The sequence below is a fragment of the Vicia villosa genome, linkage group LG1 (assembly GCF_029867415.1).
Source record: "Vicia villosa cultivar HV-30 ecotype Madison, WI linkage group LG1, Vvil1.0, whole genome shotgun sequence".
In the NCBI taxonomy this organism is placed as follows: domain Eukaryota; kingdom Viridiplantae; phylum Streptophyta; class Magnoliopsida; order Fabales; family Fabaceae; genus Vicia; species Vicia villosa.
In genome coordinates this window covers 171,559,468-171,576,939 of record NC_081180.1, presented here as the reverse complement: position 1 = coordinate 171,576,939, position 17,472 = coordinate 171,559,468, and the positions used below count along the sequence as shown (strand labels likewise).

General features: G+C 35.3%; 1 protein-coding gene across 1 annotated transcript; it reads left to right on the top strand.

The window, feature by feature from the left end:
- The first annotated feature begins 9,497 nt into the window (after nt 1-9,497).
- On the top strand, nt 9,498-9,932 carry LOC131659464 (uncharacterized). The gene has a single exon (XM_058928655.1). It carries the CDS (start codon nt 9,498-9,500, stop codon nt 9,930-9,932), a length of 435 nt encoding a protein of 144 aa, XP_058784638.1.
- The last annotated feature ends 7,540 nt before the right edge of the window (nt 9,933-17,472 follow it).

Sequence of the window (17,472 nt, the reverse complement as noted above, 5' to 3'; positions counted from 1 at the left end):
ACCCCACGGAAATTAATAAAATAATTTTCAGAGTAAAACATGAAAACAAGGGTGCCACAATTCAATTTAAAACAAATTATCACAAATTCATTGTCATGCTTTCACTAAGGAACAATCTGTCATAATACACAAACATCTCATGTTTACACAGCGGAAAATTCATCATACGGATAAGCATAACATCATCTATGCCATATCCCACATAATCTAATACAACAACATGATAGAGTATCATCATAAAACTCTAATCTAACGTTCCCCCAGTGTTACAATATCAGAGCATGACACCGACGCTATACTAAACAAACTGACTCATGAGCTAATCCTCACCGAGCCAAAAGCCGCTACCCGCCAATCTGAAATCATCAAAGTAAGGGTGAGTCTCATCACAGTTAACAAATATTATTGCATCTTAAATAACAACACATCATAGTTATATTATTCACCCAATTCATCATATTCAGATTATCAGGAACATCTATCATTTACACAAACATCAACAGAACACATCTTTCAAGCAGACAATCATACTCAACATTAATCCAACAAAACACCCAACAACACATCATCAATATTTATAACACTGGAATACATCCAATCATGTTATAAAAGTATGCATATGTATGAACTGACACTATGCATGTGGTACCAAAATTCGTGAATCATATTCACAGGACTTCTCTCTTTGATACTGCCCTCTAGTCGCTCACACCCCACATGGGCACACGACTACTGCTTCATCGCTCACACCCCACATGGGCACACGATGACTTCCCGCTAATCTCCGCACAATGGGAATTAGCCTTCCAATGCAAATGATTTATGAATAATGCACACATGACACATACTTACATCTTCATACATCATCATCATTCCGATGCTTAACATCGCTTAACACCTCTTACCAATAAGGTCACAACAAGTATGTACATGTTTAAGCATCATTCAATCATTCACATACATACACCACATTATCACAATAACATACACATCGTAGTAATGTTAATTGCCACCATAACCAACATATTAATATTAAAAGCATATTAATATTCACAATCATCAATCATCACCATCGTCATACATCGTTACATCTATCATCATTACACACCATGTAATAATTTGATAAATCAACTCAACAACATAATCACAAAACATGTATTCATTTACGACATGTTATGAACCAACATCACCCAATGAATATCATAATCTCATCACCAATACAAACATGTATCAATAATCATATATAAATAAGCACATATTTGCTACAATCATCATCATCATCAAGAATAGCAACATATATTTATCATCATTCTAAACCAATCAAATCATCATCACTTAGATCGTTTAATAAGGTTCATTTAGCCCAAAACGGCGCATCAAATGAACCAACGGTTAGAAAGTTATGCCTCTTTGAACTTTCCTGAAAATATCACAAAACGTCAACAGCACGCGGCGCAACCAAAGTTCGCGGCGCGACCTGAACCACAAAAACACGTTCGCGGCGCCAACCTATGCACGCGGCGCGATGCGAGGAAAAGTACGCCTTCGCGGCGCCAATACGGGGACGCGGCGCGAACTGGCGATTTCGCAGACTATCGGGTCTGCGTCAGATCCTGCGATCTAACTCAATCTGAGTCCAAAACTGACTCCAAACATCATATGCAGGCAGTTAATCATCAATTGCATCACTATTCATCATCACACATCAAAACAACACATAATCTATCAATAATTCATGCAATTTTCATCAATTCATAACCTCCCTAAACCTAACATATGACCCAATTGACTCAACAACATCCCTAATCAATATTATTATCTAAGAACACGATAATAGATGATAACCAGAGAGTCCCCCCTTACCTTAGCCAAGAGTTCTTGATTGGTCTCTCCCTCCATTGCTCCTCTTTCACGCTCTTCGTGTTCCAACTCTTCTGCTCTGCTTTTCACGTTCCTTTCCCTTATTCCCAATTCTTATTATTTTATAAAATAAACTTTAATTGGAATAAGACCTTTACTAACATAGCACCCCCTCATTCCTTAACATCACACTTGGCCCAATAGCCCATCTCGTAATTCTTTCCAAATAATTCCACAAAATACCGAATAATTCCAAATAATAATTTAATTTCCGATTAAATTAAAATTAAAAAATATGGGGTGTTACAACTCTCCCCCACTAAAAGAGTTTTCGTCCTCGAAAACATACCTCAAGTAACCAGCTCGTATAAGAGTCCTTCACTTGACTCTCCAGCTCCCAATTAACAGTACCATCAGTCAATCCCAATTAACATAACCAACAGGAAACATGTTTCATACATTCAAATCCCAGTTCTTGCGTCGCATTTGACTATCCAAAAGTATACCACTCGCTTTACCTCCAAAAGGTTAACGACAACAGAACATTGAGGTACAACCTATACAATACGCTCAACAAACGAGTAATGCAATTACACAATTTATAGTATGATCACACTGATCAACACTGCAGTAATGCATTCCATCTACCAAACATACCAACCTTAGACACACCTTTCCATCTAAGTGATAATGTAATACTTACATTTTTCATCAACCACTTCCTTCAAGAACTCAATACTCGTATTCTTATACCATTGAATTCCAATTATCTGACTCCTCTTAAGTCACACCAGTAATTATCCAACACGTTACATTCCGCTTTTTCCGCACTACTCTGACTACTCATCACAATCACCTATACCAAATAGATTTCTGAGTTTTACCCGATTCCGACTCTCCCTTTACTAATTCGTTCAAGAATCATTCTTCATCATTCATGGTACCAATTTACCACTTAGCAATACTTACTCGTACTCAAAAACAAATTCTTGAATTACTACATCTATCAAAACATTCTAACCATCAGAACGAGTATACACAAGCAATTATAATCACGCTCATCAGCCTCAATACGCCATTTCTTACAAAACAACTCAAATTGAGTTTCGCTCTTTTATAAGAATTAAATCAATTTCTCCCTTCATAGAGTATAATTCCTCATTATATCTGGAAATCTACAATAACCCTTAACAACAACACCAAATTATTATAGCATCAAGTAACATCAACTCTTCATTTTAATTTCGCTGAATACATACTCGTTAACTACGTACAATCGTAATAACATATTCATCATCTCGGCAATTATTCAAAAGAGTTATAATTCTTCGACACAACATCCTTACATCCACGGGATTCAAAATCCAATATACAAATCAATACATATCCTCTATGTAAGCTTCCGACATATTAATTCCTTATTTCCCGCGAGCAGTACTCATAACCCTACTCCACATCACACTTTCGCTGCGCGACTCTGATTACCCGTTTTAAGTCATCATCCACCATGTTGCACTCTTTCATCTTCACTTCTTCATAAGTTCACACAACATAGTGAGTGATTATTCTCACAGCTTAGTATTCATCACATCTTAAACCATTAAGGTAACAAAACAAGCTTATCTCTTCTATATGATTTCATCTACTACCAACAAGAGATTTAGGGTGATCAAGTCCTAAATTTGTCAATATTAGTTGAAAATCATATTTAAGCATAAACCGTCGTTACTACATAATAGTGTCCATTTCCGAGTTTGTACCCAAACTCATTATCACCGTCATAGTTCAATAATCCACTACGGTGTCCTTCTTCTAGAATATTCTTCCGAAGCTCAAAACATCAGTTACACAAATCCAATCACTCAACCTCATTACATCGTTTTCGTCGGTTCTGAATTCACCGCCTTTACCTTGGTAATTCAAAATCAACCTATCGATCAACTCAACATCATCTTTCTGACCTTCTCTAATCTCGTTAAGAATACCACTAGTCATCTTCTAGCATACTCAATCTAACACTATTAGGATCACCTTCACATACCAACTCAAGTCTCTAAATTGTCCAATTAAATCCAACTCATTTCATCATTAGCACCGACATATTTAAAGACTTCCTACGCAACACAATAGCACAACATTCATAACTCGTGGTTTTAATCCAAATTCTATTACATCCTTCACGTCCAATTATCATCCCACTCGGAATCTCAACAAGGTCTCCCTCACGTCAACAATGTTAGAATTTCCCTACAATCCTTCTTTTATACTTATCGTTACCTTGCCGTCTAAAATACGATTCCAAGAGTTTTAAAGTTTGTCCCATCTTCACTACTAATTTACTCTTCACTAAAATTCATCAGTCCTCAAACCATCCTTATTACCGAACATCTCATCAACAACGTGTTACACTCAATTTTGTTTCCAACAATCACGGTAGTAAGCATTCTTATTCAACAAGTTTCACGCTTCCATAACCGACTTCAGAACCTTTCCTCATAGGGTCACTCTACGGTATTTATAACTCTCCCATAAATTAAAACACAATCCCCCCTTTTCGTAGGCTCAAACGGCACATCAATCCGACACTCGGAACTCAAGATATGAATTTTCCAGTCATTGCCCGAAACATGCAACACTGACTCATGCAGCGACACTCTATGCGATATATCCAAAACTCCTCAAATGCTATATTCAATTCTTAAAATTACTCCTCAACAAACCTTCTAAATATTCCTTCGATCCCTTCAACACTGACACTGACATCCCGTGCCGTACCAACAAACAAGTCTAGTTCTAAGAGCACGCGTAACCGCAACTTCACCTCTTTCCAACATCATCCTGTCACAATTAAATATATTACAGCTGCTGCAACCATTTTTATAACAAAGTTCATCGCATTAGCTTTCCGACGCTTCAAACGGAACTCAATTCGGGTGTCCAGAACTCCAGTTATGAATTTTCGAAGTTCCGCAGCTATTTAGCATTTTCCCTGCGTTTTGCATACGAAAATCTCACTCCAAAACGCATTCTCTTCAACTCGATCACATTCCAAACAGCCCCTTATCGTATCTCTTCACTTCCAAACATCCTTATAACTTAAGCGACACATTCCCCCGCCGAAGTCCGCTTTCTGCAACATCACGACAACAATCCTCCTTGCAAACTCGTAACTGAACCTCTTCCGAGACGCAAGGCTACTCAACTGACAACTTCGCAGTACACCAGCAGAGCTGACACATCACAACTCTCCAATCTCCTTCTCTTACAATAACTGTCAATTACCTCTAATCACCTTTCTTCAAGATGTTCCAACTCAATTCCCAGTGAAGTCTTAATTCCAAATCACCTTCAACTCGGGAAACAACAAACTCCGACAACGCTTGCACTGTTTCCAACAACAGCCTACTGAATCAATCTTCTTCAACTGAAACATAACCGAGAAGCGAAGCTTCTCCCCCACTTGTTTCAATCCCACACCTGCAACAAACAACCAAGTACCGACAGTGATTCACTCACATGTCGCATACCAAGGAATAAAAATGCCGACAGTATTCAACCGTCGTGCAACTCGACTGACTCAACAATTGGCCGGACGGACCGACCTGCTCTGATACCACTATTGTAACACCCTTCTAAACCCCACGGAAATTAATAAAATAATTTTCAGAGTAAAACATGAAAACAAGGGTGCCACAATTCAATTTAAAACAAATTATCACAAATTCATTGTCATGCTTTCACTAAGGAACAATCTGTCATAATACACAAACATCTCATGTTTACACAGCGGAAAATTCATCATACGGATAAGCATAACATCATCTATGCCATATCCCACATAATCTAATACAACAACATGATAGAGTATCATCATAAAACTCTAATCTAACGTTCCCCCAGTGTTACAATATCAGAGCATGACACCGACGCTATACTAAACAAACTGACTCATGAGCTAATCCTCACCGAGCCAAAAGCCGCTACCCGCCAATCTGAAATCATCAAAGTAAGGGTGAGTCTCATCACAGTTAACAAATATTATTGCATCTTAAATAACAACACATCATAGTTATATTATTCACCCAATTCATCATATTCAGATTATCAGGAACATCTATCATTTACACAAACATCAACAGAACACATCTTTCAAGCAGACAATCATACTCAACATTAATCCAACAAAACACCCAACAACACATCATCAATATTTATAACACTGGAATACATCCAATCATGTTATAAAAGTATGCATATGTATGAACTGACACTATGCATGTGGTACCAAAATTCGTGAATCATATTCACAGGACTTCTCTCTTTGATACTGCCCTCTAGTCGCTCACACCCCACATGGGCACACGACTACTGCTTCATCGCTCACACCCCACATGGGCACACGATGACTTCCCGCTAATCTCCGCACAATGGGAATTAGCCTTCCAATGCAAATGATTTATGAATAATGCACACATGACACATACTTACATCTTCATACATCATCATCATTCCGATGCTTAACATCGCTTAACACCTCTTACCAATAAGGTCACAACAAGTATGTACATGTTTAAGCATCATTCAATCATTCACATACATACACCACATCATCACAATAACATACACATCGTAGTAATGTTAATTGCCACCATAACCAACATATTAATATTAACAGCATATTAATATTCACAATCATCAATCATCACCATCGTCATACATCGTTACATCTATCATCATTACACACCATGTAATAATTTGATAAATCAACTCAACAACATAATCACAAAACATGTATTCATTTACGACATGTTATGAACCAACATCACCCAATGAATATCATAATCTCATCACCAATACAAACATGTATCAATAATCATATATAAATAAGCACATATTTGCTACAATCATCATCATCATCAAGAATAGCAACATATATTTATCATCATTCTAAACCAATCAAATCATCATCACTTAGATCGTTTAATAAGGTTCATTTAGCCCAAAACGGCGCATCAAATGAACCAACGGTTAGAAAGTTATGCCTCTTTGAACTTTCCTGAAAATATCACAAAACGTCAACAGCACGCGGCGCAACCAAAGTTCGCGGCGCGACCTGAACCACAAAAACACGTTCGCGGCGCCAACCTATGCACGCGGCGCGATGCGAGGAAAAGTACGCCTTCGCGGCGCCAATACGGGGACGCGGCGCGAACTGGCGATTTCGCAGACTATCGGGTCTGCGTCAGATCCTGCGATCTAACTCAATCTGAGTCCAAAACTGACTCCAAACATCATATGCAGGCAGTTAATCATCAATTGCATCACTATTCATCATCACACATCAAAACAACACATAATCTATCAATAATTCATGCAATTTTCATCAATTCATAACCTCCCTAAACCTAACATATGACCCAATTGACTCAACAACATCCCTAATCAATATTATTATCTAAGAACACGATAATAGATGATAACCAGAGAGTCCCCCCTTACCTTAGCCAAGAGTTCTTGATTGGTCTCTCCCTCCATTGCTCCTCTTTCACGCTCTTCGTGTTCCAACTCTTCTGCTCTGCTTTTCACGTTCCTTTCCCTTATTCCCAATTCTTATTATTTTATAAAATAAACTTTAATTGGAATAAGACCTTTACTAACATAGCACCCCCTCATTCCTTAACATCACACTTGGCCCAATAGCCCATCTCGTAATTCTTTCCAAATAATTCCACAAAATACCGAATAATTCCAAATAATAATTTAATTTCCGATTAAATTAAAATTAAAAAATATGGGGTGTTACAGCTTGCCTTAAAGCCAAACAATGTTCCCAAAGAATGACTGTTGTTCAAAGAGATGATGGTACTATCCATACTACTCAGGAGGACATTACTCAGGAGGTCCACAGATTATACAAGAATCTAATGGGAAAGGAAAGCACTGGCCTCCACCAAGTTGATATTGAAGCTCTAAGAGCTGGCAGTTTACTTAATCAGGAGCAGAGAGAAATGCTAGTAAGTCAGGTTACAATTGCTGAGATTGAAAAAGCTTTAAAAGGTATTGGTGATTTGAAGTCCCCTGGTGTTGATGGTTATGGTGCCAAATTCTTTAAATCCTGTTGGCATATCATAAAGGATGATGTGGTTAGGGCAGTGCAGGAATTCTTTGAGCATGATAGACTTTTCTTGCCTTTTAATCAATCTGTAGTTACTCTGGTGCCAAAGACTAAAGAGTCAAGGAATGTCAAAGATTATAGGCCTATTGCTGGCTGCACAACTTTCTACAAAATCATCTCAAAGGTTCTCACTAACAGACTAGGCAAGATGTTGAAAAGTGTCATCCATTTGTCCCAGGCAGCATTCATCCCTGGTCAGGTTATTCACCATCATATTCTGCTAGCTTATGAATTGATCAAAGGTTATAGTAGGAAAGGTGGAGCTCCCAAGGTTATGATTCAATTGGATTTACAAAAGGCTTATGACATGGTTGATTGGCAAGCCCTGGAAACTGTTTTGAGAGAACTGGGAATACCTTGTAGATTTGTCAACTGGATTATGCTAATGGTCAGGACTGTCACTTACAGGTTCATGGTAAATGGTAATCTTACAACTGAGATGCAGGCTAAAAGAGGGGTCAGACAAGGAGACCCCATATCTCCACTTCTCTTTGTGGTAATGATGGAATACCTGAACAGATTAATGACTAAAATGCAGAAGGATCCAAAGTTCAAACACCACCCAAAATGTCATAAACTGGGAATCACACACCTCTCTTTTACTGACGATGTACTCATGTTTTGCAGGGGTGATTTTGATTCTGTGGAGATAATGATGAAAGCTCTGAATACTTTTGCTGACACAACTGCATTGATTGTGAATCCAAGGAAATGCAAAGTTTTCTTTGGTGGAGTGGATGAAGACACTAGAAGAAGGATAACTGCACTCACTTCTTATGATGAAGGTATGCTCCCATTTAGGTACTTAGGGGTTCCACTCACCACTAGAAAACTGAATATCAAGCACTATCTCCCCCTCATTGACAAAATTCTGGCTAAGGTGAATCATTGGTCTTCTAGACTTTTGAGTATGGCAGGCAGAATTCAACTTGTCAGAACTACTACCACTGCTATTGCACAATTTTGGATGCATTGTCTTCCCCTCCCCAAGGCTGTCATAAGGAAGATAGATGGTATTTGTAGAAGTTTTGTTTGGACAGGGAAAGCTATTGTCAGCAAGAAAAGCCCCATTACTTGGGAATCTGTCTGTAGGCCAAAGAATATGGGAGGTATGAATATTTTCAATCTCTATCTCTGGAATGATATAGCTCTGTTAAAGTGTCTGTGGAATCTGAGTTTAAAGGCTGATAACCTTTGGGTCAAATGGGTGCATGCTCATTACCTTAAGAAGAAGAATTTAATGGAGGCAGATATTAGTAACAGTTCCTCATGGGTGATTAAGAAAATTCTGAGACTGAGAGAGCAACTCCCTAATCTGCAACCAATATGGGACCATATGATCCAAAAGAGGAAGTTCTGTATGCATAAACTGTATGCTAAGATGATGGGCTCAGACAGGGTGCCTTAGAGGTATTTAATACAGGGCAACAATGCGAGACCTAGGGCTACTACCCTCACTTGGATGGCTTGCCGTGGCAAATTGGGCACAAAGGATAGGCTGAGAAAGTTTGGATTGATAACTGATCGTGTATGCAGCCTATGCAATGCTTGTGATGAGACACTTGATCACCTAATGTTTGACTGCAGATTTGCAAAGGAAATATGGAAGTATGTTCTACAGTGGGTAGGAATTCTGCATGATCCTCAACCATGGTCCACTGAGATTGGTTGGCTTACCCGTATGATTGGAAAGAAAGGCTGGCGATTTATGGTCCTAAAGATAGCTCTGGCTGAAACCATTTATGGTGTTTGGCAATATAGGAATGATATAATTTTTAGGGAAAATACTTATAGAAGTACAAGTATAGAAATTGGAGATAGAATCATAGAGAAAGTGATGTATAGAGGGTGGTATTTACCCAAATTAAGGAAGCACATAGCTACCTTAATGTGTTAGTTTGTCTTGTTGGTTGTTTTGGAAGGTTGGATCTTTGATCACCTTTGTAATTAGACAGTTTTTTGAATTAATAATATATCCTTTGATTCAAAAAAAAAAACTCAACTTTTCTCAATTTTATATTTGCCTCTCCAATTTTACACATGCAGCAGTGATGAGTAAGAAAAATAAAATAACAATAGTATATGAAATTAATGATTAAGATTAAATTATACTATGATAAATACATGTTTAAAAAACTTATAATAATATTACATTAAATTGTTAATATTTTTCTTATTGAATAAATTAATTCAGCATGTGCAGTATAGTCTAATTCAACCGAATTAACAAATTAATTCAACCCGAACTGTATATATATTTTTTACTTATTTATTTTTTAATAGTATGATATGTTATATAAATTTATTATTATATGATAAGTATTTTTTTTATTATTACATATTAACTTAGTTTAATCTATTTATTTTTATTATTTCATTTATTTTTATAATATTAATAAAAATATAATTTTTAATATGGATATTCAAAAACCGATTCAAATTAAACCGCATTAAATTGGATCAGATTGATTATTTTTTTAAAATTTCATCTAAAATCAAATAGCGAGAATCGAATATTTGCCTATTTGCTTAAAACCAATCTAAACTGAACTGGGAACACCTCTACACTAAATTACCACAAAAAATAACAATTATATTTGATGATTAATTGACCGTAAGTTCCCTCCCCACCTTAAGTTTACTTCTAGCGGGTCCCTCAACATATCAGTATCATTTTCAAGTGAGACCTTAACATTTGGCCTTTTTCAAGCTGGGATCTTATATATATGCCATATTTAATTTATATATGATTCTTAACAAAATAATTAAATGTTTTAATTTTAATAATAAAATCAATATTTATTAAATTATTTTTTATTAATTTTATTTAAAAGAACGAGAACATTGTAGTTAAAAATATAATACATGTTTTTTTATATTATATAATGTCAATTATTTTGAGACAGAGAAAAAAATACAAATAAGATATTTTTATAAGACAGAAGAAATAATTTTAATTAAATTTCTATTTTATTTTTATATTAAATACTTTATTTTTATTTTATAGAATCCATTTGTTATAGATTGAAAAAAAATATTTTCTTTTTATTTTAAAAATTGTTTTTATGTAATTTTTAAAAAATAATAGAAGTTATTTTCAAACTCAATTTTTATTAATTAATAGAATCATTCTAACATTTTATAATTTAAATTTTTCTTATCAAATATTTTAAAATAAACAAAATGGACATGTAAGGAGTGTAGCAAAATATTTTGAGGGCATGCATGAAATGGATTGTCTCTAAGAGACAAATGCGAAGGGTAAATTCATCTAAATTTTTTTGTCAGCTTCGGATCTTATAATACCTAATACATGCATTAGAAAAAGAGATAAGCATCTTAATTCAAACAAGAGTGGGGTTCCATGCAGGGGCGGAGCTAGGATCAAAATTCAGGGGATTCCCATAATGAGTAAAATATAAAAATAAAAAATGTATGAAAAAAGTTAATGAAAAAAATATGATAATATTACTTAATGAAAATGGACTAGTATTTCAATTACAACTCAAAATTTCAAATCACAAATTCACAGTCATAGTTACAGTTAGTTGAATTGAAAATTACAAGTAATAATAAGTTGAATTAAAAATTACAGTAAGTTGAATTGAAAATCACAAATTCACAATTATAATCACAAATCCAATTAATATAGTAAGTAACAAAAAGAAATTGGAATGAGATGTGAGTTGAATTCAAAATTTTATAATAGCAGTAAGTTGAATTCAAAATCCAATTGAAAACTACAAGACAGTAACAAAAAGAGTTAATAGCAGTAAGTTTAATTAAAAATTATCATCAAAACTTACAAGAAATTGGAATGAGATGTTGTTGGCTCTGGCTGGTGCGGCTGCTTCCTTGGATTGGGATTTGGGAGTGTGATTGCTTTGTTAAACCTAAAAGTAATAATAGCAATAAAAAAAAGAGTTAAAATAGGGAAGGATAAATTGGTAAAAATGAAAAAAAAATAAGGGTATTCCAGGGAATACCCTGTACCCCCTTGGATCCGCCCCTGGTTCCATGTTATGAGATAAATTTATTTGTTATTAGGAAGTTAGATAGAAAGTTTTGCTTGGACTATAAAGTTATATTCGAGACAACTTAACTATCCATCATAAAGTACATTTTTATGCATGTAAAAGTCAAAAGGAGAGCGAAGAGAATAAGTCACATGATAGTTTCCTGAATCAAGTGGTGGCATTTAAAAAGTCAAAAACTAGAGATTTTCCAACACAAGATCTTAAAGGGAGCGTTCAGACAACGACAAAGAAGTGTGAATGATATGAGGAACAAGATGATATAAGAGATTAGAAAAGCAGATAAAAAGACATTTGGAGAATCAAGAGTTTTTAGAACTAGGAGTAAAGAATCATAGTAATAGAATAAATATTTTCAAAGTAAATTCAGGCACTACTACAAACAATACATTTCATGATGAAGCTTTCACGTCATCTAAAAAAAAGAGATATTATGCCTAGGCACGCTACATTTAATTTTTTTTTATAATAACAAAAACAACATATTCCCTCGGTTGTTAATAAAACCGAGGGTACAAACAAATCAGTACACGCTTCGAATCCCAGCTATTGTAGTTTATATTTTTATTTGTTTTTAAGTGTAAACTAAAGGAACTAACCCTTCTGTGTTTCGTTATAACCGAGGGATAAAATAATCAAATTTCACTATAAAAGCACTCATCAAACAAATTTTAACCTAATGCATCATTCTTTAGGATGGTTTGCAAGACACAAAAAATCTTCAATATTCTTCTATCTAGAACAAAATATGTTTCAGCCCTAGCAATCTATCTCACATAATGATGTTGATTTTGTTGTTGTATTTTTGCTCATTTTATAGATTGCCAATGCAGAAAATTATTCTTGCTTCAAGTTACACAAAGAAGGGTTCTCAACCTTTGAAAAGTTAAACAAAGAAGGGATCTTAACTTATCAGTAATAACGACAGATATTTGTTTTAAACAAAAAGACCGATAAAAAATAGTGAATTTGAATGTAAAATATTTGTTGTAATAACTGCAAATATTTGTTGTAAACAAATTACCTTAATATTCTATGTAAACAATGTAATCTTTAAAATAAATTAAAAAAAATTATCCACCTCGATTTTTATCCTAAACTGAGGTGATAGTTTAAATGAGATGATTATTTTTTTTGGTTTTACAGTTAACCGAGGGGTGTAATAATCATACTTTACTATAAAAACACTGGTAGAACAAATTTTACCCTAATTCTTAATAATATGAAGCAGTCCCAAAGAGAGGAAATATTTACCACCACTACATCATATCTCTGGGATGGTTTGCAAGTGTAGAAAATATAAATTCTCATGGTGGGAACATATAACTTATGAGACGTTTGATAAGTCATGGAGTGTTTTTTTGCATATGCAACATAAAGGTATGCAACAAAACTTGGATTCTACCAAAGATCTCAAGCATCTTGCATGGGACATCTAGAATCCAAATCTTTATATCACCAAAGATTTGTTGTATAGAATATTTTTAATATAATTTCATGACAATGTTACACAAAAAAAATTATGCATTCACTTCGGTGATTTTACATGGCCGAGATGATAGTTTAAGCATTTTTTCTATATTTTTCAGCGGCCTTAACAAATCTTTGTCGTCCATTTAAAGTTTATCAACGTGAAACCTAAGAGATATTCATTATAAAACCATGGTGAATATTGTAAATCTAACCTAAATGAAAGATATGAAGCACTTGGAACCTAAGGACGCTTAGAAAAGTTCTCTTTGATGAATTGCAAGCGCATAAAATTTTCTTGGTTCAAGGTTTGTCTTCTTAAATATTTATTCCAACCGAAATGATTTGATATTTGATATTTGATATTAATTATCTTACCATTTTTTTCCATAAGAAATAAAAGATCTTCCCCAAGATTCAATAGTTAGAAGATCTAAAGTCTAAATCTCAAGGGAATTTGATTTGTATCTCGACCCTAGGGAATTTTGCTTTTATCTTGAACTCTATGGAATTTTGCTTTTATTTTGATTTTAATATTCTGTGTAAACAATGTAATATTGTATAACAATGTAATATTTTGGGTAAACAATGTAATGTTCTGGGTAAACAATGTAACAAATTTTAAAAAACTAAAAATATTAATGATCATACCCCTTGGTTTTGTAAATATTAAAAGTGCAGCTGCTGGGTTTGAACCCTTGTGCATATAACTATATTCCTTGGTTTCTGAATCACCGAGGTGTTAAGTGGAAAATTTTCATGACACCCTTCGTTACCTCGATACCTTAGCCGAAGTAAAACGCATTTCGCGTCCGAGGTTAAAAACATTATTTATTATAGTGAGGATAAAAAAGAATTAGAAGCTTTTTAGAGCATGTTGGATTCTATTGGTGGTTCATAATTTTTTTTTCAAAAATCTTCAAACTTTTTATCAATCTTCTAATAAAAGAGAATGATTTTAAATTTGACAAATATTTTCTAAATTATTTTATGTTTATAAAGAATAAATTAATGGCATATCCTATTATCATAGGTACGTATTAGAAATTACTAGTTTACATAATGTGTGAAGCTACTGATTATGTTGTAGGGGCTATACTCAGTCAGAGACACTCTGGAAATATATTATAATAACAAAGGTATTGATAAGAATCAAGCCATCTTTACAATAACAAAAAAAAAGTTGCTTGCAAGAATATTGGCTTTAGAAAATGCTGCCCATATTTAATTGGTTGCAAAGTTACTGTGTTTATCAATGTTGCAATAATCATTTTTTTTTAATAAAAGAGAATGAAAATCCCGTCTAGCTACTAAGGTGAGTCATGTTGTTATAAAAATTTGATTTAGAAAAATGAGATAAGAAAGGTTTCAAAATGTAGTAGCATATCACCTGTCAGGTCACTTATCAAGATTGAAAATTTTCAAAATCACGAGGAAAGGAACATAATGTTGGTGCACAAAGAATAAAGATGATGACAAAGAGAATAACAACGCAAAGATTAATGAGAGAATAATATTGTATATTCAACTTGCGTTGATATCAAATGATAGCTACTACAAGGCTATTTATACAAAAGAAAATTGCCACCTAAGCCCTAACAGACTAAACTTAGTGAACAAGTTTAGGGTACAAACAGTACAGTACTACAAAATATTAAAGTACCCTTACTACTAAACAGCTAAGCTAATGGGACCCAGAAGGTAGAACTTCTGGTCAACACTATCTTCTGAGTAACCATCAGAAGATCAGCCCACATCAGAACTTCTGATGTTCATCTTCTGAATATTGAATTACTCTTCAATACCATCCCTTAATTCATATTCTTGAATCAAAGCTGATAACGCCAATTCCATCCCTTAAGAGCATAAATTGATCCGTCTTGATCGCCTTCGTCAGAACATCTTCCATCTGCTTCTGGGTGCTGCAGTGCACAACTTCTAATGTTCCATTCTGGACTTGGCTTCTCAAGAAATGATACTTAGTCTCAATATGCTTGCTTCTTCCGTGTAACACAGGATTCTTGGCAAGATTGATTGCAGACTTGTTATCAATCATCAGCTTCAGAGGCTTCTTCACTTTAATCTTCAGATCTTCTAATAAGTTCAGAAGCCACACAACTTGACATGCAGCTACAGCGCCTACAATGTACTCATCTTCACAGGTTGATAGAGCAACAACAGCTTGCTTCTTGGAACTCCAAGAAATAGGATCTCCCAGAAACATAAACAAATATCCAGAAGTACTCCTTCTAACAACTCTGTCTCCACACCAATCAGAGTCAGAATAACTCTGATTCTTCCTTTCTCCCAGAAGGAAACAATATGCCAAACTTCAGAGTTCCCTTGACATACCTCATGATTCTGACAGCAGCTTGGTAATGGGACCACTTAGGTTTACTCATGAACCTACTAACAAATCCAACTGCATAGCATATATCAGGCCTGGTATTACATAAATACCTCAGAGAATCCACCAGCTGTTTGAAGATCGTAGCATCAACATCTTCACCTTCAGAGTCAGAGTCCAACTTCTGATTCGTTTTTGACAGTGTAACAACAGCTTTGCAATTCTCCAGCTTGAGTTTCTTCAGAAGCTCTAACTCATACTTCAGCTGATGCAGAATGATACCATCTTCTGAGTACAGAATCTCCATCCCTAGAAAATATGACATTTTCCTAAGGTCTGTAATCTCAAACTCATTCATCAGCACCTTCTTGAACTTCATCAGATCTTATGGACAACTCCCTGTAAGCAATATGTCATCAACATAAAGACATAATAGAATCATGTTGCTTCCAGAATGTTGCACATAAACTCCATATTTCATCTCGCACTTCTGAAACCCTTGCTTCTTGAAAAATGAATCAATCTTCAAATTCCAAGCTCTGGGCGCTTGCTTTAATCCATACAGAGCTTTGTGTAATTTGTACAACATCCCTTCCTTATTCTTTTTCACAAAGCCAGGGGGTTGTGACACGTATACCTCCTCTTGTAATGGACCGTTCAGAAATGCAGACTTTACATCCAGATGCATCAAGGACCAACCTCTGTTTGCAGCTAACGCAATCACCAGTCTGATTGTTTCATGTCTAGCTACAGGAGCAAACACCTCAAAGTAATCTAGCCCAGGTTTCTGAAGAAAACCTCTTGCTACTAGCCTCGCTTTGTGTTTACCAACTGATCCATCTGGCTTCAGATTTACCTTGAAAACCCATCTGACGCTGATGGCTTTCTTCTTCTTTGGAAGTTCTGTCAGCTTCCAAGTCTTGTTTCTTTCTATAGCCTCAAGTTCTTCTTTCATGGCATTCAGCCAGACTTTCTTCTTGAGCGCTTCTTCAATACCCACTGGTTCAGAATCTACTAACATGGCACACTGAATGACCTCTCCTTCTGAGTCAACTTCTGTGTCTTGAAACATGTCAAAATCTGCAAACCTTCTTGGTATAGTTCTGACTCTTTGTGGTCGCTGAGCTACTTCAGAGTCAGCTACTCCAGAGTCACCACCTCCAGAGTCACCACCTTCATGATCATCTTCAGAAGCTTGTCCTCCAGACTCTATGTCTTCAGAGTTTTCCCTTCCAGAATCATGACTACCACCAGACTCTGGATCATCATCAGAATCTAGATCAGAATAAGATTCACCATCTGACTCATCTTTAGAAGATTCTTCATCTTCTGACTCTAACTCTTCTTCAAAAGTTATCTCTACATCAGATGTTGGTTGAGACTCTCTCCAATCCCAAACTTCTGATTCTTTCACAATGACGTCTCTGCTGACTTCAACTTTGTTAGTCTCTGGACAATAAAGCTTGTATGCACCTGTACTGTGGTACCCCACCAGTAACATCACTTTGCTCCTATCATCCAGCTTCTGGAACGTGTTTGTAACACACAGAACCAAAAACCTTCAGATGACTAACACTTTGCTTCTC

Bases quoted from the DNA above. Each gene is read 5' to 3' on its own strand.
- LOC131659464 (XM_058928655.1), top strand. From the start codon at position 9,498: ATGGCTTGCCGTGGCAAATTGGGCACAAAGGATAGGCTGAGAAAGTTT.